General features: G+C 35.0%; 1 protein-coding gene across 1 annotated transcript; it reads right to left on the reverse strand.

Annotated features, from left to right (window-relative positions):
- Nucleotides 1–8,854: 8,854 nt before the first annotated feature.
- Nucleotides 8,855–27,355, reverse strand: LOC145608179 (squamosa promoter-binding-like protein 7). The gene is made up of 10 exons (XM_081663788.1): nucleotides 26,567–27,355; nucleotides 20,594–20,766; nucleotides 19,594–19,790; nucleotides 19,431–19,505; nucleotides 19,224–19,331; nucleotides 17,581–17,695; nucleotides 16,988–17,123; nucleotides 15,177–15,336; nucleotides 11,601–12,179; nucleotides 8,855–9,547 (listed from the first exon to the last, which is right to left on the reverse strand). Exons 1-10 carry the CDS (start codon nucleotides 27,088–27,090, stop codon nucleotides 9,245–9,247), a joined length of 2,370 nt encoding a protein of 789 aa, XP_081519914.1. The 5' UTR covers nucleotides 27,091–27,355; the 3' UTR covers nucleotides 8,855–9,244.
- Between the last annotated feature and the right edge of the window lie 605 nt (nucleotides 27,356–27,960).

The following is a 27,960-nucleotide window of genomic DNA, read 5'->3' on the forward strand; positions in this document are numbered from 1 at the left end:
AAGGTTTGTCTTAGGAGAACCATATTTAATATTTGTAACAAAATTTAATAGAAGTTGTTAAATTATCCTATGATATGTAACGAATAGTACAATTAAGGAATTATCATCTTATCCAAGTTAATTATAATTTTGTTGGATAAATTTACACAATATATCAAGTTCAAGTTTTGCTATAGACATTTTTTAGATGTCAAATTTAATTCTTGTTGTGGAGGTGACGTGGCATCTAATGATGACTTGGCACGTTTAAAGAGCTTGAAAGGGTGACACAGATTCTGTTTTAGGAACGCTTTTTAATATAGAAAGTATAGATTCCACCCTTAAGAGCAAATGAAAAGGACGGATGGATTACATATTAATATGAGGCGATTCAAGGGGTTAATAGTCATGCGAATAGTTTTGCATAATTAATTAGGGGGTTTTAGTCGTTTTACTAGTTATTTGAATTAAAAGTTGCACATGTCGTTTTAGTTAAAATTCACTGCTTTGATGCTATAGTAACCCGTAATGAATATTTTTTTTTTATTATTTTACTTTGTTCGTTGGGTTTTTGTTGTTTTATTCCTCTTTCTATGTAGATTAATAGCCTATTTATTTCTTAATTGTTTTTCCTTCTTAGATCAACGATGGTGGAAAGTGTCGATTAAGAGTAAAGAATGTGCTGGACTGCTGGTCGATGCTTATGACTAAAGGTGGGCATCGTGCAGTGCCGTGCCGTCGCGGGCCGTGCCGGCGGTGGGCTGATGCCGTGCCGTGCCGGCTTCGCGGCGGGCCGTGCCGTGCCCACTTTTGGCACACCCCACCCCACGGCACGACACGGCCCACGTGCCTGGCGTGCCGTGCCGGGCCGGGCCGCGGGCCAACACGTGCCTTGCATTATTTTTTTTTAATTTTTTTTATTAAATGTATATATAAAAAAAATCAGTATATATTTTTTTTGTACAACTTAAGTTTATATATTTAATGTTATTAATTTATGATTATGTAAATAATTTATGTTTAAATTTACATAAAAAAAATTATTATTCATTTAGCGAAAAACAACAATGCATATGATAATAAAAAAATTGCAAGTAGTTTTTATATAATTATGTAGTTCCAACTTCCAAGAATACACTAATAATAATAATAATAATAATAATAATAATAATAATAATAATAATAATAACAATAACAAATTAAAATGAAGTTGAGTTAGATCTTACAATGACACTTCAATGCTTTCCCAAATTATAATTTCCCGAACTTATAAATCCCCGAATTTATAATTTCCCGATGTAGATATAACAATTTTTTTTTTTTTTTTTTTTTTTTTTTTTTTTTTTTTTTGTAGTTGGATAATAAAAGTAATAATGGTAAAAATGTAAAATGTATAAGAGAGTAGGAAATTTTTTTTTCTTCACAAAAGATAGCAAGATTGTAGGAATTAGAGAGTAAGAAAATTAGAGAATAAGAGAGAAGAGATGAGTTGATGAATTGTGAAAATTTTGGAGGAAGGATTTGGGTATTTATAGAGAGTTTGGGTGGGAAATGGCTGTTGGAAACTAGCCGTTTATAGCTGTTGGAAAACGGCCAAAAACGGCTAGTTTCCAACGGTAATATGGCACGGGCCTTGTCGTGCCGGGCCGTGCCGTGCCGGCGTGCCGGCCCACTTGCCAGTCGCCGGCCATGCCCGTGCCATTTTCCACAAATGTATTCACGGCACGGCCCACGGGTGGGCCGCCGTGCCGTGCCGGGCCGTGCCGGAGTCGTGTCGGACCCGTGCCGCCCGCTTGCCGGCACGGCTCGTGCCCACCTTTACTTATGACAACACAAGCAATCTAGAGTAGCACTTGGCAGCAATACAAATTGATGTATTTGCAAGGATTATACAACGGTATTTGGTGTAAATACTTCCTAGCTACCCTGAAAGGCATAGCGTAGACGTGATTATCATGTTCTTCTAGCTTGGCACTTTGTTATATAGCAACTTTGTAATGAACACGACAACTAGGATGGCAACTATGCACTTGGAATACATCCATTTAGGGAAGGATGAAGGGTTTCGGTCCTATGTACAGTGTTTGAACTTCGAAAATACACAGGTGTTGGAGTTATTCACTTGTTCCTATAGTACAACTCCAAGTCTTGGTTCATTGATTTTGCTTCAAAAGATCAAAAATCTAAATTTGCTTGATTGATACCATGATTATGGCAGTTAGTTGACTTTGATCATCATTTATTTCCTCCTCTCTAGCCGTTTAATACATAAATGGAAAACTAATTAGTAAACATGCATAATTAAAGGGTTTTTGATTGATTTCTTATGCATGGTTCCCGTGAAATATTAATTCCCTTCTTTTGACTTGAGCTTGGTGAAACTTCTATATAAATTGAAGCATCCTCCACTTCACAAGGGAGATACACAATTAAAAGCTATACTTCTCTTCTTTACTCCAAAATGTTACACAAAATAACTTCTAGTTTTGGGCATTGATCATTGTGTTCTCAATCTAGCTTTTCGTAGTACACCGGAGAGTTAGAGTTGTGTAACCCTGGAGGTCGATTGCTACGAGTCTGTGTGTACAAGTACGGGGCAAATTCGACTTTAGGGCAGTGATGCTATGTCACGCCACGACATTAAATCAGATAAGTTTGTTCTATTATTAATTGCTATTAGTCATAATTCCTACAATCTAAAGTCGAAATTTTATTATGTTTATTATGACTAATAGAGGGACTATTTTAGTACACGTTAATTTTATTATTGTCAATTGTAGCTAATAGTGAAATTTGTTTGTAGTACAAATGATTATTATTTGTCGATTTGTTGAGGCCATGGATTTTTGTGTTGTGTTTTTAAATTGGTATTATCAATGTGAGTGGAATATATGTTGCATATAATTCCTAATTATTTGTTCTAAATTGATGAAGTGCATCAAGTAGCAATAACCTTTTAGTACATGTTTTTCTCAAACATAAAGTCTTTTATATATACAAGTTTGAAAGCAAATAAAAGTATATGTTGATTAATTCTTGTGTAATGGCTACGTTAGTTTGCTCAAATTGGTGGAGTGCATCAAGGAAGGAGACTATAAGAGTTTTATTTATTGTGGATCTTGATGTTGATATTATATGGCTATACATATGCCACTGCCAATTAGTAATATATATTCCTTGATGTATGCTTGCTCTAGATTGTTTTTTAGATACTTTACTAAATAATAAAGGAATTAGTATACACTTACATTAACTTTCGGTCAGTACTATAAGTTGTGAGTTGTGAGTTATTTCATTTACTAGTATGGTAAGGATGTTAGAGAGGGAATTAATATTCCTTTTGTACTTCATGCTCGATAATATCATGGTTTGTACAGTGATGATTGCTTTTGTGAATCACCAAAGCATTGCGGATCAATGTATAATTATGGCCTATATTGTAGTATGGCTTATTTATCTAACTTTGACTATTTTCCTGAATTGTTTTCTAACTCAGCGTGGATTGAAGACCCATAAAGAGGCTTGCAATAAGTGAGATAATGATAGGCTGGCAGGAGAGCCACTCATCAGCTTGCGGCTCCAACATGCTCGTGCCAGGGAAGTTCTCTCAAAATTTATTTTTACCAACTAATATATACAATTGATTTCATGTGTTCTTAATTTTACACACAGAGTATATATTAAGCATTGTTGCGTAATTTGGGGTTTTATGTTAGTGTTTGAGGCTAACTACCGAGTTATGTTATTTTGGTTGTTTTTACGAGTATGATGAGAAGGGAAGCCTACATGAAAACATTTCATGGCCCGTTGTGAGTTTTATGTTGTGAGTTATGGAGTTTTGCTTATTGTGGTACATTCAATATTGAGAGTCATGGTTGATTGGGATTTGGTTATGTGGCTATTGAAGAGCCTTGTGTGTCTTTCTTAATCTTGATCTTATGTGTAATGGATATGATAATTGTGCTAATGCAATTGTTTATCGCATCCTATGCGTATGTGACTTCAATGATTTTTAAATTATACTACGTATGAGTTAATTGATTTAGTTCCTTTATCAAACTTAGAGAATAAAATTTTAATGTATTTTTCATTCTACTTGTTGGTATAGGAAAAGTAAGTATTTTTTTCATGCCTAAAAGGGTTAAGATGGTAAATAGTGAAATTATGAGAACTCTGCATAATGGAAGAGGGATTAAGCCCAATTTTTAAAGATCTTATAAATAGCATGTGTTTTAACTTTGGTTAATGTAACCTATGTGGGGGTATCAATATTTTTCAGTTCACTATGTTACCCAAAGGTCCATCTCATGAAAGTTTGTCTATTTAAGTATCCCCTAATTAACGGATTGTTTATGTGATAACCTCAAATGCTTGTTGTGTGGGGGGTACCCAATTAAGGTGAGATGTTCCTTGATGTTATTCGCAATTATCTTTTGAGATTTTTGCAATATTATGATTGTTAGATATGTTGAATATACTATTTAATGACCTAATATGCGATCAAGGTTGAATATTATGTCATAGCGATTTAATGGGTTATGTTTGACATAGTTTTAGTTTGAGAATGAATAGAGCAATGTTATTTTTCAAATTTATGGATTCTACGAGTCACATGGAGATTGTCTACTATTTTTGCAATGGTATGATAATTTGTAATCCAATTCATGTAATTTGATTCTCTTTGACCTTTCTATTGTGAAGTTGATGAATATATCAACTAGGAAGGAGTAAATTCGGAGTCCAAACTAGTTAAGTCTAATCATTTTGATTAGAAAGGTTGGAGAATTAGAAGAAGCCTTGGGGTGTCTTCAAGAAATGATGGATAAGTAATTAAGTATCCATAATCATGTGGAGAAACCATGCCCTGTGGTTGTACTAGTTTTGGAAAGAAGCAAGTCAAATTTAAGCAGGTATTTGTGACCTATCATATTTGTGAAAGTTAGTTATGCCTAACCATAATAAAGCCATTGGCTGCAGTGTTGTTTTCCATGAGTCAGTTGAAAGTAAAGAAATTGATAACTATATATATTGTTTTCGATGGTGGATTCATCGAAGGTTATGTGTGATTGAGTATATCTATATATTGTTTCTCATCAATAACTAAGTTTGTATTTTGCCTTGTTTGTGATATTATCCTTTAGTGGTTTGATAGTGGTTCAAATGAAGGCTTAAATTGCAAACTAATATGACAACTTAGCTATAAAAGTGAAAGTGTTGAAACTGTCTCTATGTGTGTGTCCTTGTAAGAAATAATACAAGGTAAATAAGTTTATATATATCTATTTGAACACCAAAGCTATGGTGTGAGAAGTCATCACATGACTATTCTCGTAATCTGTCAATTTGACCATGATTGTGAATCATATATACCTGCTTTTAACTTGTTCAAACGAGAATATTATTACGATATGAATCATAGTGCAGGTGGAGACTATGATCTGAAAGTGCTCTCTAATGATCATTGTATGGTATCGTGAAATAAGAATTTAATTGGCAAGTTGAAAATGCTTACGAAGTAATCAACAATGAAGGTTTGGCTCAAAACGTTATGCAATCTTATTGCAAAAACTATTAGTAGGTATCAATTGTGGGGGGAGCCAACTCCATTAAATACATGTGTTGTGAAGTTTAAGTTACAATTGAGGTAACTTACCATGAAAGAATTAATAAAAATGTATACATGCTAGAGGCATGAATACTAATTATAAAATTGTGATCACGTGATGTGAGAGGAATATTAGAGATTCCTCAACAAAGGCCTTTGTAGAAAAATTGGTGCTGGTGTCAGCACAAAGGAATAGGTCTCAGCCTATGAGGAGTGAATTGTGATTGATACCCATCTTAGAAATTTCTAAGTTCAATGGGTCAAACGAAGTCACAAAAGAGCTCAATTATAGTACCTCGACCATTCCATATTAATAAAGAGATGTGGTACTTCTTACTGCTATGTGTATGAGGTTGAGTTAAAGAAACTCTTAATAAGTTCATAGCCTTAATATATAAAGGTGGTTTGTGGCAGTACAAACTTGATGAACTTACCTATGTGAATGTGGGGGATTACGCCCAATCCCCTATGAGGTTCCAAAGGCTAGGACCTCTAGAGCATTCATGAAAAATCCAGGCATATGTGGGACATTTTTTTGATTTCGCGAGAACATCTTTGATTTGAGAAAGGTTTAGTACGCAACTGTGTTTCTACTAACCTCATGAAAGGTTCAAGGCCAAGTCCACCCAACATGGCTGTATAACACAATTGTAAGTATTGGGTATCAATTCAAGTCCACAAGACATTGATACTTGCAAAACCGAGTATCCTTTGCCCAAATTCATATCTTTTTACCTTGCTCTTTTGAATCATGTAGGGGAATGTTGGAGTTATTCACTTGTTCCCATAGTACAACTCCAAGCCTTGGTTCATTGATTTTGCTTCAAAAGATCAAAAATCTAAATTTGCTTGATTGATACCATGATTATGGCAATTAGTTGACTTTGATCATCATTTATTTCCTCCTCTCTAGCCGTTTAATACATAAATGGAAAACTAATTAGTAAACATGCATAATTAAAGGGTTTTTGATTGATTTCTTATGCATGGTTCTCGTGAAATATTAATTCCCTTCTTTTGACTTGAGCTTGGTGAAACTTCTATATAAATTGAAGCATCCTCCACTTCACAAGGGAGATACACAATTAAAAGCTATACTTCTCTTCTTTACTCCAAAATGTTACACAAAATAACTTCTAGTTTTGGGCATTGATCATTGTGTTCTCAATCTAGCTTTTCGTAGTACACCGGAGAGTTAGAGTCGTGTAACCCTGGAGGTCGATTGCTATGAGTCCGTGTGTACAAGTACGGGGCAAATTCGACTTTAGGGCAGTGATGCTATGTCACGCCACGACATTAAATCAGATAAGTTTGTTCTATTATTAATTGCTATTAGTCATAATTCCTACAACAGGTACTTGGTACGTGGTTTGCGGAGAAGTGGATTCAAGTTCAAGTCGGTAAACAAAAGGGATTCAGACACTACATGTCTACATGCATGCATGAGACATTGAAGAAAGGTGCGACGTTAATACACGCTACTGAGATCTATTCGGCCACAAGAGAGCCGATGGTAAAAGAAAACAAACTGAGAAAAACCAAGATCGTTAGCCAAAGCAATCGACTAATTAAGAAGGAGGACAGAAGAGGAAAGAGGTCAGGTTGGGTCATGAGGTGATGTTGAACATACAAGAAAGGGAAAGAATACGAGCTAGCATACGACTTCAACAAGGATTACGATGTAATTCTCATGCAAACTAAGGATAAGTTCCAGTTTGAGCCTCCACAGCCTATGATGGGGCCGACCCAATTCAAAAACAAGAACAATTATTGTCAAAATGTGGGACCCGATTGCATATTGATTTAAGATTTGTGTGTTGATTTAAGCCTTTATAGATATTGTGTTTGCCTTTTTATAAAGCATCCCCTCCAAACCAAGATAACCTCAAAAGACACCCTCGTAGCCGTTGGTCCCGGTTGTGCCCGCTTGAAATATCGGTCGTCACAAGCCCCTACTATGCACTTGTTTTAGACGTGTGCTTCCTTGAGATACACTTGGTCCGTGTTGCTGTGTGCTCACGTACCCTTTCTGCTCTAGGCTTGCGCCTTTGTTGCCAAAAGACAAGAACGAGCCGCATGATCCGGTGTCAAAACACTATGACATGAATGACTATGACAATTTGAAGCGGTTGCTGGACAAGCTTGTGGAGAAGGGCCACCTGCTCAATTCATATGTCTTGAAATCCAAGTTTACATACTCTCGGACAGACAATAAGTCTGAGAAGGGAAATTAAAACTCAGATGATGGGTACAACACTGGCTCAGGATACGTGGTTGTAATCTCGAGTGGCTTCGCCTTAGGCGGTCGTTGATGGTGCAAAAGATCATGCCCAGAATTTGGAGCAGGTCATCTTGTTAGGTTGCATTAAGGAAGAGTCATTCCCCAAAGTCATAATATGCTAGTCAAACAAGGGCCGAGTGCAAACCCCTCATGACAATGTGATGTTGGTCAAGCTGAAGATGGCCAATATGATAGTTAGGCCGATACTCATTGATACGACTAGCTCATTTGACATAGTCAATTTATCTTGTTTTGAAGAATTTGAATGTTGATGAGAACATGTTGCAGGAAAGTTCAACCCCTAGTAAGTTTTAAGGGAGGGACAATACACCTTATCGGTCGGATAGATCTTCCCGTCCGGTTGGATGACAAGAGCATGAGTAGAACATGGTAATACGATTTTTGGTGGTGAATGAAGGACCTAACTACCTATAACATCACATTTGGTCGACCCACACTGAATACGGCTAGAGCATTTATAGCCCCTTACCTTGTGTTAATGAAGTTCGAATGCAGTGATGGCAAGATTAACTCAATGTGCGACGACCAACTTATGGCTTGGGACTGTTAAGTGACTGGCTAACGGCTGGTAAGCCCACCTCACTCAACAAAGAGGTCAAGCAAGAAGAAAAACATGAGCCATCCACTCAACAATCGGTCTGGAAAAAGAGAAAATTCAAGCAAGAACCACAAATCCACAATAGCAACTAAATGATGGTTTGATGAGTTGAGGCCGCCTGAGAGCACATACATTTGGAATTAGATGCTCTTGGCTAGAGCGGACAATCAAAGTCCGTGCGGCAACATCTGAGCAGTTTGCCCCGCAATGACTTGCTAAGATAGTTTAAAGATATCTTCACTTGTGATGTTGCGCCGGCACACTTGAGGGTTACAATGTGCATCTTTCAAAAAGAAAGGACACAACTTGAAGATGCCAACAATAAAGGGCCACAACATAGAATTTCCCAGAGTAATTTTATTTACATTCATAATGGAAAACATAATGCAATTGATCTTATCGTTCCAATGAATTTTTGTTATGAGTTACAACTTCAACTGTATTGGGGCAAAAGATTTGCTACTCATTTCATTTGACAAGTACTCCCTAACTAACTTCATTTGACATGCTTATATATAGGGTTATATATATGTACAAGACCAGGCTGGCCAGTGACTTTCATACAAAATAATAGCTTCTGCATGATATGCAACATTTCGGAGCTCGTTTGCAGTTATAACCACAACAATGTGAAATCGACTAATCCATTTCTACAATGGAATTGTGGTATTGATATTATCGCATCAGGGCTCTGTTGACTATATTCATCCAGGCTAATGCTTCAGAGATGGTCATGTTGATAACCATCTTAGCCAAACAACTATGAAGAATTGTCAAATACACACCTTCTGATAGTTACTGCAAATTTGGTAACTTTGTAAGGGTGCAAGACAACTGCACATACACCAAAGCAAACAGCAACTACAGCAATGGCATAAATGAAAGGCCGATTACTGGTGAATTTCTTTGAAATTATGCTGTGACATGACTTCTTTGGCCAATCTCTGCTGTCATTAACATTCATTGCAACTTCCCTTTTTATAAGTGAAACAGATTCCCCTTCACCCTGAGACTCTGAATGCTCCAAAAATGTGCGGTTCGTCTCTGTTATCAATTTTGTAACCTGTGATATGATTAAAAAATTAAGGTCAGCAAATTCATAAAAATGCATCGCAGCTTTAACTTATATACACCAAATTATAAGAGATCTTGATGTCAAAAAAAATCCACCAAGCAGTTAAACTTAGCCTTGCCTAGTATCCATTTTGGTCATAGGTTAGTCCAAAGAACAAGAGACGGCTTACGGGCAGATTCATTACAAGGGTACATTGTATAGGGGCAATTGATACCAGGAGACCAATTAGAGGGAGGGAGAGATTCCATGGGAGTCTCAGAGTAATTTAGACAAGGTTTGCCAAGAGCAAAACAAATTATATGATAAAAGTTCTTTTGATAACCAAAAACAAATGTTATCCATCCATCCTAGAATAGTTTAAACGATTAAAAATTTATTTGTCCCCGAGTAGTTAGAACAGTTTATTCATCTGTCCAACAATACTTTAAATACCTTTTTTTTTAATTTAATATGGTCTCACAAATTGTGTATTGATTTTTGCCTTTATTCTGGACCTACTATCTCTTTTTCACACTTACTCTTCCATTTTAAATTAAAATACAAACACCCCCCTCATTAACTCCCCCTTCATATCTTTCTACTAATTTTACAATAACTAATCTCAAAATTTGTGGAGTGCTATGTGTTCGAGCTAATGTGGACTGAGGGAGTATAAAAAGATTATGAAGCTAAATCATCAAATTTGATTATCAAAACTAAGAAAAGCAAAGTCTTTATAAAAAAAAAATGAAACAAAGTTCAATAACAAAAGAACAAATCTAATGCAGATCCAAGAACTAAAACTGATAAACATTGTAGAATATAGCCAGATATTCAATTTCAATTATTACGAGGAAACTTCATATCAAAGCCACTATTAAAGGAGAAATTTCAAAGAGAGAGACAGGGCGTGTCAATGCCGGTACATGAGAGAGTTGGAAAATGAATACTTGTACCTATGAATACTAACTCCTGAGGGGGCGGGGTGGGGGGGTGGAGGGTGAGCGGGGCTGAGTAAAGCACTACCCTCCTTTTGAGTATAAGAAATACAGGCCTAAAAAACTACCCTAATTCTGATAAACAAAGATATATTCTTTCAGATTGGGGTTTGGCAAGAACTGCAAATAAGGCAGGGTCACAATGGTCAAAAACTCAAAACAAGAATTGTAGGTTTTTTTTTAGTACAAAGACAACTTTAAGGGTAGATAATGAGCCGAGGCAAGCACGGTTTGCTCTGCTTACCTCCCAAAGCTCAGAAACTAAAGGCACTGCACTCAGCTTAAGCTATGGCAACAAGACCAGCCAATATTAATTTTAATTATAAATCCCCTAAAAATTCATAAGCAATAAGCCACTCAACAGGATGGGACAATCTGTTAAATTTGGCATGTTAAACAAGGGACATACCAATTTGAGACCAAATACCTAAACCATCACCTAATGGGAGGCCAAGGCCAGGCCATTTAATACTGTTAGAAGGATCATGCGAGCCAAACATAAAATTGTGCTGTTTCATGCGGCCCATTAAAAATTGAAGAAACAAGACTATCAAACAGTTGGCCAGTGCATGAATCAACAATCCTCCTAACACATAAATTACCTTTCAGTTTTCTCTCATTTCACCCTCACTTCCCAAATATCACATATTTACCCATTATTCACCTCATGCACTCGTTTTCATCATTCTACCAAAAAAGTGAATTCTCTGCAACCAGCCTTAGTTTTCCAATTACTAGTAATAACAAGGTGATGACTGGAAAAATGATGAGGAGGATGAGATGGAAGTCAAGACAGATGGCTACATGCAACGAGATAAGATCTGATCAAGTTCAGAATGCACCGCTTTAGTTTTCAATTACTAGTAATATTAAGGTGGTGGCTGGAAAAATGACAGGGAGGAGGATGAGATGGAGGTCGAGACAGATGGCTACATGCAATGAGATAAGATCTGAACAAGTTCAGAATGTACCACAACTACAAGTTAACATTGCAACAGTGATGTAGTTTTAAAATCTTCATAAAGAAGTTTATTGGATCATCTGATAAAGTGGTGAAACATTACCTGACAAGCAGTATGATCAACAGACAGCATGTCGTCATGAGGGAAATTTCCCAAACATGTGTCAACATTTGAGACACATTCCCCACCCTGCTTCAAGATCAATTCTTTGTTGTGAGCGCTTTGGCGAAGAAAATCATTAGCCTGAGCAATATATTCCTTCAGCAACCTTCTATCCTTATCAGTATCATTATCAATCACATCACAGAAATTCATCCCATCAAACACAATCTGCAGAGATTGTAGAATTTTTTCCAAGATAGAAGTGGATTTGTTGCTTATTAAGAACTTTAACAAGCAATTGTATCTCTGAATCTGAGAAGACGTTAATATGCACTGAAGCTTCTCAGAACAAGGCTGCTTAAGCAACCATGCAACATCCAGCATAAATTCAGACAGTGCAGCTTGTCTTGAACATGAAAATTCACAAGTTCCATACGAAGAACCACTTGGTATACATTGCGACTCTTTTCTACAATTCGAGCAATCATACTTCTGATGTATCATCTTTATTTCAGAACAGACATGCTCATCTCCAATGAGAATAGGTATGAAATTGGATAGACCACACTCATTCTCGACCTGCATGGATTATTTACAAAAGACTAGTCAATAAACATGCGAATCATAGTTACTCAAAAGAACTTTAAAATTAAGACCAAAGTATTACAAGTTATTTTAATATACTTTCTCTGTTTTTTTATAAGTGCAAAACATGTAGGGGAAGTACAATCTTTTTGGAGAGAGATAGAGATAAAATGGTCCCAAGTGGTGAGGAGAGAGAGAACTCATTTCCATAAGTAGTGATGTTGCACTTATTATTCAACTTCCGAAAAAGGGAAATGTTACACTTAATAAAAAGCGGAAGTAGATAAACCCATACACAACAAAAGCCAAAGAGTAGCAAGAAGTGCTCTTATAACAAGACAAACAATAACTCCCTGTAAGATCACACAATTACTCTTAATACATGAAGTTTTGAAATGAAAATGCTTAGAGCATATAAAACGTAACTCCTCGACAGCTATGGGATTAAGACCCAAAGTTAAATGGTACATTTTTAAGGCTATTGTTTCAGGATATATTCAGGGTTGTCACAGCCTTTTCAAAGGCCCTGTGCAAATAAAATGTATAAAAGCAAATGAGCTTCCTATACTCCCGACTTATTTCTATATTAATAACAAAGAAACAAAATCGTTGTTTTACGCCCGCCAGAAGAACAAATATATTATTGCAAAAGTGATACATGAAGGCATTAGTTATTTCCTATGGCAGAAAAATGCATAAATGGTAGTAGAAAAAAATAATAAATAGCAAATTAAATAGGCATTAATTGTTTTTGGAAAAAAAAGGAAAAAATAAGGCAATTGATAGGGAAAAGCCCAAACCTCTGCTATGTATCCATAAACACTAAACCACTAAGCCACAATTAGAATTGAGCCTTTGTATGCATATTTATTGTTGTATAGAGTATTTATATATTGATTTAAGGCCTAATTCAGGCCTTGTGCGGCCACACGGGCACTGGTAAGAGCTGATCATGGGATAAATTAAGCCACACTCATGTTGAATCTTGATAAGTTTAGCTCATGGGTAGTTAAAAATAAATTTTTCACGATAATTAATATATATATGCATAAAAGCTGTGAAAAGTCAGATAGGCAACATTAAAGAGCAGAGGCAGTAAATCTTATTATTATAAAATATATTGGAATTAAATGTTTTATACAAAGCTTTGACGATTGAGCATTCTCCAATTCTGTAACTCCAAAACAGGAAAATTTGTTTAGAGCCTAGATTTTCAGGTTCACCATATTGGAATTTATGTTGTTATTGTTGTTAATTTGTAAGAATTACTAGGAAATTTAGGCTCCTTTAACATGAGAATACTTTATGCTTTTACTCCGTTAATAATTTGTCTATGCCTCTCCATCAATAGAGGTATCATAAATAAATAAATTAAATTAAAATTATAAAAAGATAAATAAAATATAAATAGGTTCATAGGTTTAGGGGTGTTCAAAAATACCCGACTGACCTGACCTGCTGACCCAACTTAATTTTTCGGGTATTTTTTTAATTTTTTGAAATTAGCGGGAAAGTTGGTAAGTTTCAGGACAGGTCATGGACCGAACAGTTAGAGTGGCAGGTACCCACTGACCCGAGTTTTTTTTTCTTTTTAAAGGCCAAGTCATTTTGTTAAAGGGTTAGGGTTTTAATTCCAACTACTCATTTCTCTCTCTATACTTGAGGTAGCCATCATACTCTACATTTTATCTCCTCCCTCTCTCCTCTCTACAAACTCTCTTTCCTTCTCTACTTCTCTACAAATTCTCTTTCTTCTTCTCTACAAACCCAACCAATGCAAGTTCAAAATTTTCACTGCAAATTATTCCATCAATTCACACGGTGAGTAGCCAGCAGAGGCAAAGGAGGAGAGGCAGTAGGCAGCATCATGGTGGTTTTTGTCCCAATATCTGGGTATAAATCTCTGATTGTATGAGATCTACCGATTTGGATTCTCCATTTGTGGAGTTTTTGGTTCTCTTTTGATATTATGTAAAATCATTTTTAAGATAAGGTGGTTTTTCGAAGAATACTGTATAAAATTTAGTTGTTTCGGGTTGAATACTTTATTTTTGTAAGTATGTAGGTAGATTTGAAAATATGATATATTTGCAATTCAATTTAGCATTTAAAGAGCTCCAATCAAATATGAAGTTTTTTTAGTAAGTAACAAAATAAAGTACTGATTTTAATTAACATTTACAGAGATTCGTAGAAATAATTAGAGAAATTCTGGGTACCCTATGACCCGACTCAAGAAAATCAGGTACCCGAAATCAGGTTACCAAGCTTTCTCGGGTCGGGTCATGGGCCGAAGATCCGGGTACCCGCTTTTTCGGGTACCCTGGATCTGAACACCACTACATAGGTTGACACTTGATAAACTGTCTGAGATTTTTTTCCTCGTTTTTTTTTTTTTTGTCATGTCCCCTACTTGCCCTAACCCCCAGTCTGTTTTTCTTCATCCTTAGCCCTCACTTCTTTAAAGGGAGATAAGGAGTGGAACCAAACTTGCACTTAGGGTTTCTCTACTTGGCTTGTAAAAATAAAAATTAAAAAAGGATTCAAATTGAGCTAGGGTACCTAGTCACATCGCCTACTTTCTCTCTAATAGTAGAAACTAGAAAGTTGTAGTTTCACTTCGTCACTTTTCTTGTTACTCAACTCATTTGTCTTCTCCCTTTACGTTTTCAAGATTCTATCTTCTAATTACTCTCTTAAATATGCAACTCACTTGTAATTTGTTGTAGTGACTTTTGTATGATGTTTTGAATTTACAAATTCTTGAATATTTTTTTTCTCTGGCAATATGCACACACTGAACTCATGTTATTAATTTTGATTTGGCCATTTTCGTCCCCATCCACGCATCTGTATCCGTCTTCATGCTAAACAGCTATTAATACTTGGACTGAAAACTAAATAAGAAAGTACAAACCCAAGTGATAGACACCTCCCAAATAAACAGTGCATACAGTTTCAAAGAAGAGATGAGCTTCATCCATTACTAACCTCAACAAACGCAGGACCAAAGTAGCTTGGTTCAGTGTGTGGCACATATATTCTGCAGAACTGATAATCATAATCAATGGCAGGCTTGTCTTCTTTTCCACGTGGAAAAGCGACATAATAATCATGAGCCAAATACTTTCCCGCAAATGATACGAGAGACCTATTAGCAAAACCACTTTGGTCAACAGTAATCCCTCAACAAATAAACTATGAGTACCAGATGATTTTTTTTTAAAGTACATTCATAAAGATGCTCAATGACTCAAATATTAAATTTCACATTTCTAGAGCTGTTCCTCCATTTCGAAAGGTGTACCCATATTCCATTATTCCGTTTTGTGTTGTTTTTATTTATATATTCTTTTTTTTAACACAAAAGGGAAGCAGCTTATATTATATCATAATATAGTTTCTGATGCGAAGCATCAGGCCAAAAGAGGATAAAAAGTCTGTAGAATGCAACAACAGACCACAAAAACGATAAGAAGAGGGCCAACTAAACTACTCTAGATTATCAAAGTCTATCCTAAATATAGGTATCTATTCATCAAAAGAAAACAGACTGAGTACATGCCATTACCAAGACACTCATCACGAAAATCTTTTTATAACATGTATGGATCATATATAAGCATCGAAATCTAGTAAGTCCGATAAATGTTGGACTTATAATATATAAACAATCGGAAATAGTGATCTCTTTCAAACCATAAATAGGCTTTATTAACTTTCAGTCTTTCACAAAATTTAATGAAGGGATTTTCTATACCGTTTGTAGCCCTAAGGACTATGCATAAGCATTAATCAAATATCAAAAAAAAAAAAAAAAAAAAAATTGTATTAATGTCATACCTAAGAAAAAATACAAGTCATTCAATATTATTCAACGCTTGATGTGTGTTTACTGCAATTTTAGCTTTTAATGCATAGCCTTTAGGACTAAGCTTGCCTTACTTTCCTTTAATTTTAACACCAGCCAATGTTCAGAACACTATTTCAACAAACAAAAACTAATAACTCTATGGCCATGTACTGTTCTTCTTTATTTTTAAGAACTTAAGACATAATATGTTTTTACCAGCTTCATAAACAAATAAGTTTTATTTCAAACGATATAACCTTCTTATGACAAGACAAGTTCAGATAAAGTCCACATAATTTTGAATTAATAATACTGAATAAAACAGTCTAAACACAACTAATGCCTTTTTGGATTCAATGATTATCCAGCTATTTTCTTAACCCATACCAAAATATACATCAAATTATACACCCTCAAATACCACCTACATAATCAGCTATGCAGTAAACTACCTTCCCTTCGCTTGTTCAAGTAGTAAAACAAATTTTAAACAATGAGTAACAAAATTAGCATCCTTTGGAGGACTAATAAAAAGTGTTGCAAATCGCCATGCAAAAGTTGTACATTACATAATATTCATATGCAGAGTTGCATTTTGTTGTAAATTAGTTGAAACGACAAGTGAGAAGGAGAAAAAGAGAAAATTTGGAAACAAAAGACAGACATTCAAAGCAATGGTTGAGATTTCTAATACCAGTAAAGGCTTAGAAATAAATAAAACATACGTAGTATTTATAGATCCAGGTGATGCAACAGCAACCCCTGGACCAATTCAGATAAGTCATGTGCAAGAGAATGAAGTGTAAAAGAAAAGAGACAAAGATTGACACAAATAATGGACAAAAATTAAGCACAACCATCAATTTATTGCACCTATAGAAAATCTAGAATGACGAATTACACAACTAATTAAATAAAGAAAAAAAAGCTCTAAAAATATTCATCATACCGAAATTTTGGCTGAAGTAAATTGCTTCCACAGGCAACAAAATCCATTGGTTTTCCAGCCTCAAAACAAGGAGGATAGACATAGTGAAGTTTTGGGGCCCGAACAGCAACCTTCAATTTCATCACGGAAGCTCCTTCTGTACATGAGAAAATGCATATACTTGAAAATTTATAGGCTATACCACCAGTTTCTATTGGGAAAATAAGAGGTGATGGAAAAACAAATTACAATTCTAAAATCAGACACTTACTTTCCTAAAATCCTAACAGAACATTGAGAGACATTATAAGCAACAATCTGTAACAAAAATATTTGTTTCTATCCACATCTATATATCAACAAAAAAACTACCCTTCAGCAAGTCTAACAATTAACAGGTTCAGCTGAGGATTCCCAAAAGCATAGACATGCATAAAAAATTACAAAACCATCTTAGAAAATTAATTTTTTCAATCTTCAACAGCAGATAATTTTGACTATGATGTTCTGAAATTTTGCAGGAAGCCTAGACAAAATCCCAAGTGCAAGGATCATAAACCAATATTATTAGATGAAACAATTATAGGTCTTGTAATAGCAAAGCATCAACTAACCTCTCATAACACGAAAACTCAAATCGTTCAAGTAAACCAAGGCAGCGCCTCTGCCAGACAGTATTCCTCCATGTCCAACAGAGTTTTGTACATAAGAAACAGGGTCTTCAAACAGCTGCACAAGGATATATGTTTTTATTAATAACAAGTCAAGATGAATAGGTAAATCTAGTGTAAAAAAGATTTGCCAATATCAGAGAATAGAGAGTTTTTTATAGGAAAGATTTTGAGCAACCAAGGCACGTCAGATAAAAATTAATTTCATATACATTTGAACTAAGTCTTCAAAGAGTCATACTTTTTTTACTTGCAACACACCTTCTTGGCACACTATTTGAGACAGTGATGTGAAAAGGTAAACGGATGGATTAAACTATAAAATATAAACTGCAAGATCCACTTTCTTCTTATCGCTGGTAAAGTTATTTCAGTTAATTTCTCTGTATACGCCTAGTCTAATATCTTATAGTGCGTGCCAAAGTGGTAATTTGCAAAAAAAATAAAAATGGAGGAAGTATAATTTACTTCACAAGGCAGTAGAGTTGGATTTTATGAATGGATACTCCTTAGCAGTTATAAGGCGCAAACAATCTATTTCAGCCAGAAAAACCAAACAAATATATTACAAATGAACCATTCCACAGAAATTAGGTAATTACTAGCACATGCAGTCACCCACCATCCCAAAACTTTTGAGGGCATAGAGTTCAAGTATAAAGTTGTGGCGTTATTAATTATTACTTACAGGAAAGTAGATGTGATAAAAGAGAGTGGGGTATTATTTAGATGTGAGAGAAGATAGATGGCATTTTTTATTTGAATGTTAGAGAGGTTTGGGCTATAACTTTTTGGTTGTGGAAAGAGAGACGTATCAAAACAATAGTGTGTTTTTTTCCTAAATTGGAAGTGTTTAAACTAATCTGAACCAGACAAACAAAGAGAGTACTCAAAATTTTCAAGACGGAGAGAGTAATATTAAATCCTTCCTTAATAGATAATAATGAAAATGATTATAATGATAATAAGAATTATAAATTAAATATTGTACTGAGGTCTCAAATAAACCTTTTACTCTCAGTGGGTATGTTTTGTTCACCTTCATGCCTATATTAGTTTCATTAATACTAAAGCTCACCCTGAACCATACCAAACAATTTTAAATCAAACAGGATCCAATGACTTGATTCCACAAAACTTTTTAGACTGCCTTTAATTAATTAATTAAGTTATTTTGTTTTCTTTGGTTTGACTTAGTTGTCGCAGATAAAAATCGAAAAAGTACATTTGAATACAAGAAGAACGTAGACAAAGAATGAGATATGGAGTAAAAAGCTAGGTGGGTGTAAGAAAAAGGCAGACATAGTACAAGAGTGTATGGAAAGGTATAACCGTATAAATATATGGCCATATGGGGTAAGAGAGGTAAGCAAGAAAAGGGGTTTGCCTTTGAGATAAAGTAAAAGTGAGTATAACACCCCCACCCCCCCCCCCCCCCAAACAAAAAAAAAAAAAACACACCGAGGTTTTTTTTTGAATTTTTTCTTCTATTCTGCTACATAAGAAAATATTCATCAAAATTTACCTCTTATATGAACAATGCAAAGTACAATGCAAAGCATTACATCATATCATTTAAACCTTACCTTTACCCACATATATTGTGGCATTGAAACAAATACGGTCAATATTGTACAACCAGGACGGATATAGCCCTCCAACTCAACAGGCATGCTGGCCAACCATTGGAATATCTGTAGAAATATGCTACCAAGTCAGCTACATGTGATATGTATCATTCAGAAAGGAACAACAATTTCACTGCTAAGCTGCAGAATGAAAAGTATAAATACTTGGTGCCGTAGTCGTCGAGGGAATTCTGCAGGGTTCCAGTCGTAGAGTTTAAAAGAGATACGACCTGTAGGGCACTACATCAAATATTATTAACTAATGAAGTTTATAAAAGTTGGGAGAAATTGAATAAGCCAACAATGAAATAGGCTAAACTGAACCTACCGCAGATGAGTAAGCACTCTTAGTATCAGAAGGTGGGGAATATTCTCGCTCCAAATTATCTACAACTTTATCCACTGGAGTAAAAGTTAAATTGCTGTCACTCTCAATGTTCTGAGATTCCAGAGCAGAGCACAGGTTTGTCAAAGTTTTATCTTTAGAATCTTCCTTCTCAATTTGGCCGCCTGACCATGCATTCTCTGTCATCAAAGACACGTGATTTGTAAGACATTACATTATGTTGCTAGAGAAGCATATTCATCACACAGAAGATCATTGATTAAATCCAGATATCAGATTATCTTCACATATGACAACAGCTATAAGGATATAATCTTCATAATATTGTATACAATACAATGTTTTTTATGGGTCCTCCTTCTATGCCTTTTTGTGCAAAGAAAGGTTAAGATAGAGAGAACTGTTGTAACTTTGTCTGTTTGTGTAGCAGTAAAGTATCTGAGTATCTGAGTAGGAGCATAACTGATTTAAAGAGGAACCCAGATATTGATATTGAACAAAGTGTTAGAAGCCTGGGATTATCACATCAGTGTTTTGCAAAAGACAGGTTATTTGAACGGATGATAACATGTTGATCAAGATTATTCATGGAGCCTTTATACACTTCTCTAGAATCTCAGGACATGAAGGAAAAACCAAAGAAAAATGTTGATGGGTATTGAAGCGAAAATCTACTTTCTAATATGTTGGCCTATCTCTCAGACTGTATAAGATACCACGTTTGCAATGTTAGTTTCACAATATAAGTGCGAAAGAAAAAGGGGAAAATCAGGCATTTAAGTTCTAGAACTTTTAGCAATGCTGGCAGACTTATATGTTTTATACTTGCTGGCAGGCATATATATCACAAAATTTCTGATTCAGAATACTTAGATCTGTGGATTGCTGAAGTCTTAAACTTGTATATGGGCTCTATTTTGTTTGAAGAAAATACTCTAGGAAACAAAATTAACTACAAATACAAATTAGATTTTGATGATACCTTTCCCTGCCTCTCCATCAGAAAAGACATCTTCTGTCTGCACATCACCCTGAGGTTCCTTTTCAACAGTTCCTCTGTAATCAGCAGACTTTCTTCGCCGCCTATTGTTGTGGCGCTCTAATTTACGTCTACAACTACGTTTTCCTTCATCAAAATCTGACAGCACGTGAAACCTGCCATAAAGCACCGAGGAGATAAATTAGCATGTAAGCAATCACTATACTATCAGAACAATATACTTCCTCACATTCTTCAGAACTTTACCATAACTAACGCAACTCTACGATCTCACTTGTCTATTGACGTTTAACTCCAAAACATCAGTAAAAGTTTACAAATGAGAACACCCTTTATATTACAAAATCTGCAAACGACCCCAATTTAACTAGCAATTTGAGGTTCATCAATGAACATGTCAATCAAGATTCATCAAAATTAACTTTAAATTGAACTCTATAATTAAGTGATATATGTACAACCAAAAATGAAGCATCATTCAAGGGTCATTATTGAACCGTTAATTAAATATAATTGATATAAGTAGACTTATGCCCATGCAATCAGATTTTTTTTTTAAACAACACTTTGAGTGCCGATCTCGTAATCTTTTTTTTTTTGGCCTCAGTTAGGTTCTAATTCCTTTTGTTTTTTAAAGGAGAATTTTTTTTTCCAATTATATTAAAAAAAATGGAGGAAATCTGCTCTAAAGAGAAAAAAAAAAATATTATTGACTTATATAACTTTAAATTTTTTTGATTAGTTAATTAATTTTCATTCAGCGACCATATTCATTAGCTATTGATAGTTGCTTATAGGGCATTGTCACCATTTACCTATTTGGCGCTTAAATATTATATTTCTAAAATAAATTGTACTTCCTATGTATTTAATACTTCGTCCATTTTATTTTTTCACACCATTTTCCTTTTAAGGAAGTTGCATATTAATTGCATCATATCTATAATGGGTATACTTTCATACACTTTTTGATACACCAAATATCTATCTTACCCTTACTCACATTTGATGTTTACCCTTGTTACCTCACTTTTATTCTCTCCCCTTTGTTTGTAGTTAACATTGGAATTTTTGTTATTTTAATCTTTTCTTAACCTTTGTTTTCAACACAAATGATGCAATTAAAAAAACACGGAGGAAGTATATTGCAACATGGGAAAGAGGTACAGGATTAGAGAAAGTGGGTATAAGATATAAGGTACCACAAAACTAATGTAAAATACCCACAAAAATGTGAATAAATAGCTTAGAAATGTACAATAAGGTTACATTGAGTATTTGTTGTGTGAAATGAGATATTGGATTTTTTTAAAAGAGAAACAATGCAATATTTGAGATGTTCGTTAAAAGGTAATTGTAGCAAATTTTAATTTTTTTAAAAAAAGAGGAGGAAGTATGCTATCTCATTTGTATTAGCTCAGGCCAAAATATATAAAACTCGTACATAAAATAACTTTGTACATAAAACTTAATAATTTATTATAAAAGCAACTCTAGTGTGAACTGTTACTGTCTGAATTTTAACATGATTCCACTTACTACCATTGTCTCATATTATGTGCAACATTTATTAAAAACGGTTGTGTCACATTAATGCAACAAATGTTTTTTTTCTTTTTTAAGTTGTCATTTCTTTTTTGACTTGATTGGAAGGAGTTGAGAAGGATATGAGGTATAAGGATTTGCATGAGGATGAAGCATTGGACCGTAAGAGATGGAGAAGGAAGATTTATGTCGATGACTACATGGAATAATCAAATTATGTTAGCCGACCCCACTTTTGGGATTAAGGCTTTGATTGATTGGTTGATTTCTCTCTATCTCTCTCCTTATCATATGCATGTTTATATTTCTCTCTTCATTTAACACTCATAAGCAAATTTACCTAAGAGTCCGTGTTAATGTCTTTGTTGCACATAATATGAAATGGAGGTAGTAATTAGATAGTAGATTCAATGAGTAAATTCTTCTCTTGCAACCCCTTGATGGGAGCTTAGGCTCTTAGCACCTCCTAGTTGCTCAAAACCAAATATTTTAGTATTGTTGATTGCACTTTTTTTTTTTTTTACTAAAGTGAAGTAACTCCCTCATTATCACTTATCACCTACATCTTGATCATATCTCTTCCCATATGACTGCATATCTGTAAATGCTTCCTCATCCACGTAAGTTGCTTAATTGGGCAACACTATTTCAAAAAGGATAGTTAGGTTAACCTCATGTAATTATCGAATATTCTTTCATAATTACTCTCAAGATTCAACGGCGGCCAAATCAACATTTGTTTACTTATGATCAAATATCTCATTCAAATAAGAAAACTTTATGAAACTTAGATAATTTGGAAAACACACATGGAAACAAACACAACAAGATCCCCCATGATATAGTTTTTTTCTACATAGTAATAAATTGGCGTAAGAACACTTTCATGGTTAGTCAGCCTAAGAGATTCAGTTATAATAAATGTAGAACGTATCAACCAGGTATAGGTGTAGAGAATAGTGCTTTAGGAATTTTTGCAAAATCAATTAAAATTACAAATTAATAATTTTGCTCATTACTTTAATACTCTACTTATCAAGCTTATTATGTCTACAGTCTACGTCTTCAACTTAACTTCTTCTGTGTTGCTGATGAGCTATTAAGCTAGGCAAAGCACATTCAAGGAGGCACACCTAAGTAACATGAGCCACACATGAGGTGCACAACTTTTACTTTTGCTCCAGCTTTTTTTCAATAAATATTAAGTGAGCCTCATTAAAGTTCCCTACAAAGCAAGTCGCCAACACCCTTGTTTTGTTTTTTCAAGTGTTACATTTGCCTTAATCGGCCTTTAATTTAGGTGTTGCTATTCCTTTTTTGGTAATCTACCACTCTGTACATTCTTTTTTGTTTTACATACTCTACACTTTGGTTTGTTCTTTTTTTCTACTTACTTTGTTTTATTCTATTATAGGAATCTTCCATTTAACATATTACCCCTTTTACCCCACAACAATTATACCTTTCCACACAATCTCTCTTACTTTATTCAGCTTTTTGTTTCACTCATCAACTTTTTTACTTTCTCTCTCTTACTTTATCTTACATATACTTAACTTTTTCAATATTTTCTTATTTGCATATATCAATAGTAACCGAGTAGAACATCAAAGAACGGAGTGAGTACATTTATATATCTTATCTTTTTCTTCTAATGGTCCCCTTTCCTACCAATCCATACCTATTTTTATTATTATTATTTTATTCTCACATACTTTAATCTTCAATAAATTATTAACTTCAATATCATTTTTTACAATATTTAATCACCTTAACTACCCTATTTCCATCTTGAGTCAACTTAGTCTCCACCTCCATCACCATCATAACCCAATAGTTATATAAGTTACAAAGTTTTTGGGATGACAAACAATAACTTCGTCTCGTGAAGAAACAAAATTGAATGGATCCTACAAATTTATAAACATGACTGAAACATCACATCTAGGGATGTCAATGGGGCGGGGCGGATGTTGGTCTTCCCATCCCCATCCCCATCCCCACCTAACATTTTCATCCCAATCCCCATCCCCGCGGCGGGTCCAAAATTCATCCACACCCCCGCCCCGGCGGGTACAACTCCAAAATCATCCCCGTCCCACTCCCCACTTGGATATCCACCCCCACCTAATCCCCACCCAAGACCCAGCCACCTAATTTCCGCCTCTCAAATACACAATCCTATATAATCAATAATAATAATAATAATAATAATAATAAACATTCTTAATATTACACGTTTTTGTTTATAATAGTAGTGTAAGACAAAGTATTATAATTAATATTTTATTTCCCGTAGTTATTTTATAAAAAAGTAAAAAAGTATATATAATTTGTATTGAAGACAAATAGATGTGGGTATGAGGTGGGGATGGGGCGGGTACGAAGTGGGGCGGGGTAGGATGGGGCAGGTACAACTTAAAATTCACCCCCGCCCCATCACCCATGGTGGGTATGGTTTTTATCCCCATCCCATTCCCTCACTTCATGTAGTCTTCCTTGCTTTCTAGTGAGGCAAAGCCCTCTCTCCTCCTTCCCCAAACTAATTACCTTCTGCTTTTCTTCTCTTCTCCTCACCCTTGCCCTCTTTACTATGGAGTATCCAAAATCCCACACGGCTACACCTATAGCCTAACCTTTTTTCCTTTGCAGACTCCTCCCTCTAAACTTTTATCCTTCTCTTAAACTCCCCCCTTTAGGCATTGCAGCCATTAAATGCAAGATACAGATCTTCCAAAAGCAGGTATTAGAGAGAAATTTCAAATAATCAAGCAGGTCAAACTTGCAAAAGCCAGCACTAGTGGTTAGACGATAGTAATGATATAGCTGGTTGGGATGTTGCTGTAATGGTAAGTGGTAAGCGGTAACATTATTTTCATATCACTAAGGTGACCCAATTTAGATATTAGTTATTGAGTAGAATTAATTTTCACGTATGTTTCGCATACTACCTCTCTCCCTTTTTTCTTTTTCTTTCTTTTTTTTTTTTTTTTTTTGCCCCATTGCAATTAATTGGGTCAAACTTTTAAAACTTTGACCATAGATATCTATTAATCTATAAGAGATAATATAGTTAGGCGGGCTCATTGCATATTTTATTAATATCAAGTTTACAATTTTTACACTTGTAGAAATCGAGGTACTTACAATATAAAATGTATTTGGTTAGATTTTGGGCTTGCGGTATAATAACCTGTTTTATGCTTTTTTGTTTCTTGTTTGGCATCTTTTTTTTTTTTTTTTTTTTTATATTTTTCTAAAAAAAATGTGTTTCCACTTATGATTTTTAATAAGTTTGACTAAATTTTGATTCATTATATTACATATACCATATGCTTTTGAAAAGTTAAAAAAAAAAAAAAAAAAAAAAAAAAAAAAAAAAAAAAAAAAAACCCAAAGCAATGCCAAATGCTAATAATTTCAAAATTTTCAAAACTATTACAAAACTGATTTGAACCAATGGGTTATGATTTTAACTCTATAAAAAATGAAGAATTTAGACCAGTATTATACTCCTTGAGTCCTTCCCGCCCCCCTTACTACGCAACCAAGACCATCCCCACCCTTTCTCCCTTTCCGACAGCCACATCCATTATTCTCATATCAACATCACATGATATCACAACAATTCTGGTAGGCATCAAAACAAAGCTAAATTTTTTTTTTTCAAAAAAACAAGCTACACATATTAGAAGAGTCAGGGATAGCTGTCAACAGTTGTCAGCGAGTTCATTTTGAGCACAAGCTGTGAACAATGACAATCAATTTTGGACAGAGAGAAGTTTGATTGAATTATCCATGAAACACAACTATAATGTTAAGTCATCAATCACAATCCCATGACAGTGGAGGCAGAACTTTTAAGGAGCTTTGGCAATTTTTCGCAATATGGAGATTGAAGAAGGTTATTGCAACTAAAAGAACAAATAATCTGAGAAGAAAGGAGGGGAAAATTACATAACAGTTGTTTTTTGCAACTGAGCCACCGAAAAAGATTCAATTCTGTTTTAAGAAAATAAAAAAACATAAATCATAAAGCACTACGAATCGACTGCTTAGTTAGCCTTGCCAAATACATTGGCTTGACTACAAAATACAAAGTATAAATTCACCAACCGTAATTCTTAAACGGTTAAACTAATAACAAAACTTATTACCTACTAATATCAACATCCACCAACCACTAGCAATATTATTCTAAATTTCTACATTTTCGTTTTCAATTGCGAAAATTTTGAATTCCCACCATTCAATAGGCTGAAAATTCACATCACCTGTCTTAATGAATTCCGAAAATTATAATCCTGACAACTAAACAAGTTTTAAACACCAAATGAGCACTTAAACTAAAACCACAAAAACAAAAGTAAATAAACAAATCGAAGAAACCCAACGCTTAAATAAACTTACTTGCCACACTGCTGACAATATCTTTTACTCTCACCCTCAATCACAACCGAGGTAGCATTAGCACACACCAAACAAACCCGATGTCGCCGGTGATACCCTTTGAGCTCACGAATATCGACCTCACACCCGGGCACCTGACACTTGGCAACACCCGGTGTCCGCCCCATCCTCGGCCGCTTCTTTCCAGGCCCGGTCTCTTCTTCCTCCTCCTCCGCCATCAATGCATCCAACTCTGGACAAGCACACGGCACCCGCCCCGCCAAAAAATTCTCACAAATCATCCTTGGGTCTCGCTTTCGCACCCGATCAGACGACCCTGATTCACCTCCATTTACCGCAACGGTCTTTCCATTATCCTCCGCGTTCGTCACCGGCGGTAGTAGCACCGGTGGCTGCTCCTTCGGGTGATCGGAAACATCCAGATTAAGCAGTAATTGATCGTCGATTGTAAAGTCAAAGAGATCACTCCACTCAAATGGCGCACCCGATTCTTCACCTCCGCCAGTCAACGGAGGTAAATCCATGGCGGAATAACACAAACCCTAACCCTAACCCTAATCGAATAATAGTAGATTTGGGGGAAATTTGAAAATGAGGGAATTAGGTGGAGAAATTTGGAAAGGGTGGAAGGCAAGAATGAGCAGCAGGTGAAGTTGTAGGTGAGAAGTCAGCGATTAGGTGGTTTTGTTGGTCTGAAAAATATGATTGGCTTTTGAATTTCTGAATTTTATCTGTTTGTTTGGTGTAAAAAGTAAATCAATTCAACTAAAATTATGACGACATTTTTGTTTCTTTGATTTGATTTCATTAATTGATAGATTGATTCCCTTTCTATCCTAGACTATGCGTGGTGATAACGCCCAACACACCAATGAGAATTTCTCAACCTTCTATAACGCGCGTTCTTTAGGACCCTAATAACCGAAAATATTAGCAGCTCTAGCCTTTATTGATTAGAGTTGAACTGAACTGATTGGAGCTGAATAGAATTGAACTTACCTTAACTAAATAGAGCTGAAATGAATTTTTTATGAGAGCTAAACTGAACTGAATTGAATTGAACTAAACTGAACTGAACTGAATTGAATTAAACTGATGCATATTCTTATGTGCACACTCATGCACCTAGAAATAGGTGTAACAACAGCAAAATATGAACATTAGTTTTTCCAAAAGTGAACATAGGTATGAAAAATATGAACATTAGCTTTTTCGAAAGTGAACATAGGCATAAAAATGTGTGATTTTCGATTTCTTATGTGGTGACTTTATGATTAACTTCAATTGATTAGGTTATACTACCTTCGTTAACATTTAGTTGCAACTTTGGGGTATTATTTGAGAGACATAAAATATTTCAAAGTTGCAACTAAATGTTTATGGAGGTAGTATAT

The sequence above is a fragment of the Chenopodium album genome, chromosome 23 (assembly GCF_948465745.1).
Source record: "Chenopodium album chromosome 23, dcCheAlbu1.1, whole genome shotgun sequence".
Taxonomy (NCBI): Eukaryota; Viridiplantae; Streptophyta; class Magnoliopsida; order Caryophyllales; family Amaranthaceae; genus Chenopodium; species Chenopodium album.

What these genes read in the sequence shown, in the direction of transcription:
- LOC145608179 (XM_081663788.1), bottom strand. Translation starts at nt 27,090, where the DNA reads ATGGATTTACCTCCGTTGACTGGCGGAGGTGAAGAATCGGGTGCGCCA. An exon ending in AGAGTGCTTACTCATCTGCG is followed by an intron (nt 19,506 to 19,593) that starts GTAGGTTCAGTT and finishes TATTTGATGTAG; the next exon opens with TGCCCTACAGGTCGTATCTC. An exon ending in TTGGTCCTGCGTTTGTTGAG is followed by an intron (nt 12,180 to 15,176) that starts GTTAGTAATGGA and finishes TAATCCATGCAG; the next exon opens with GTCGAGAATGAGTGTGGTCT.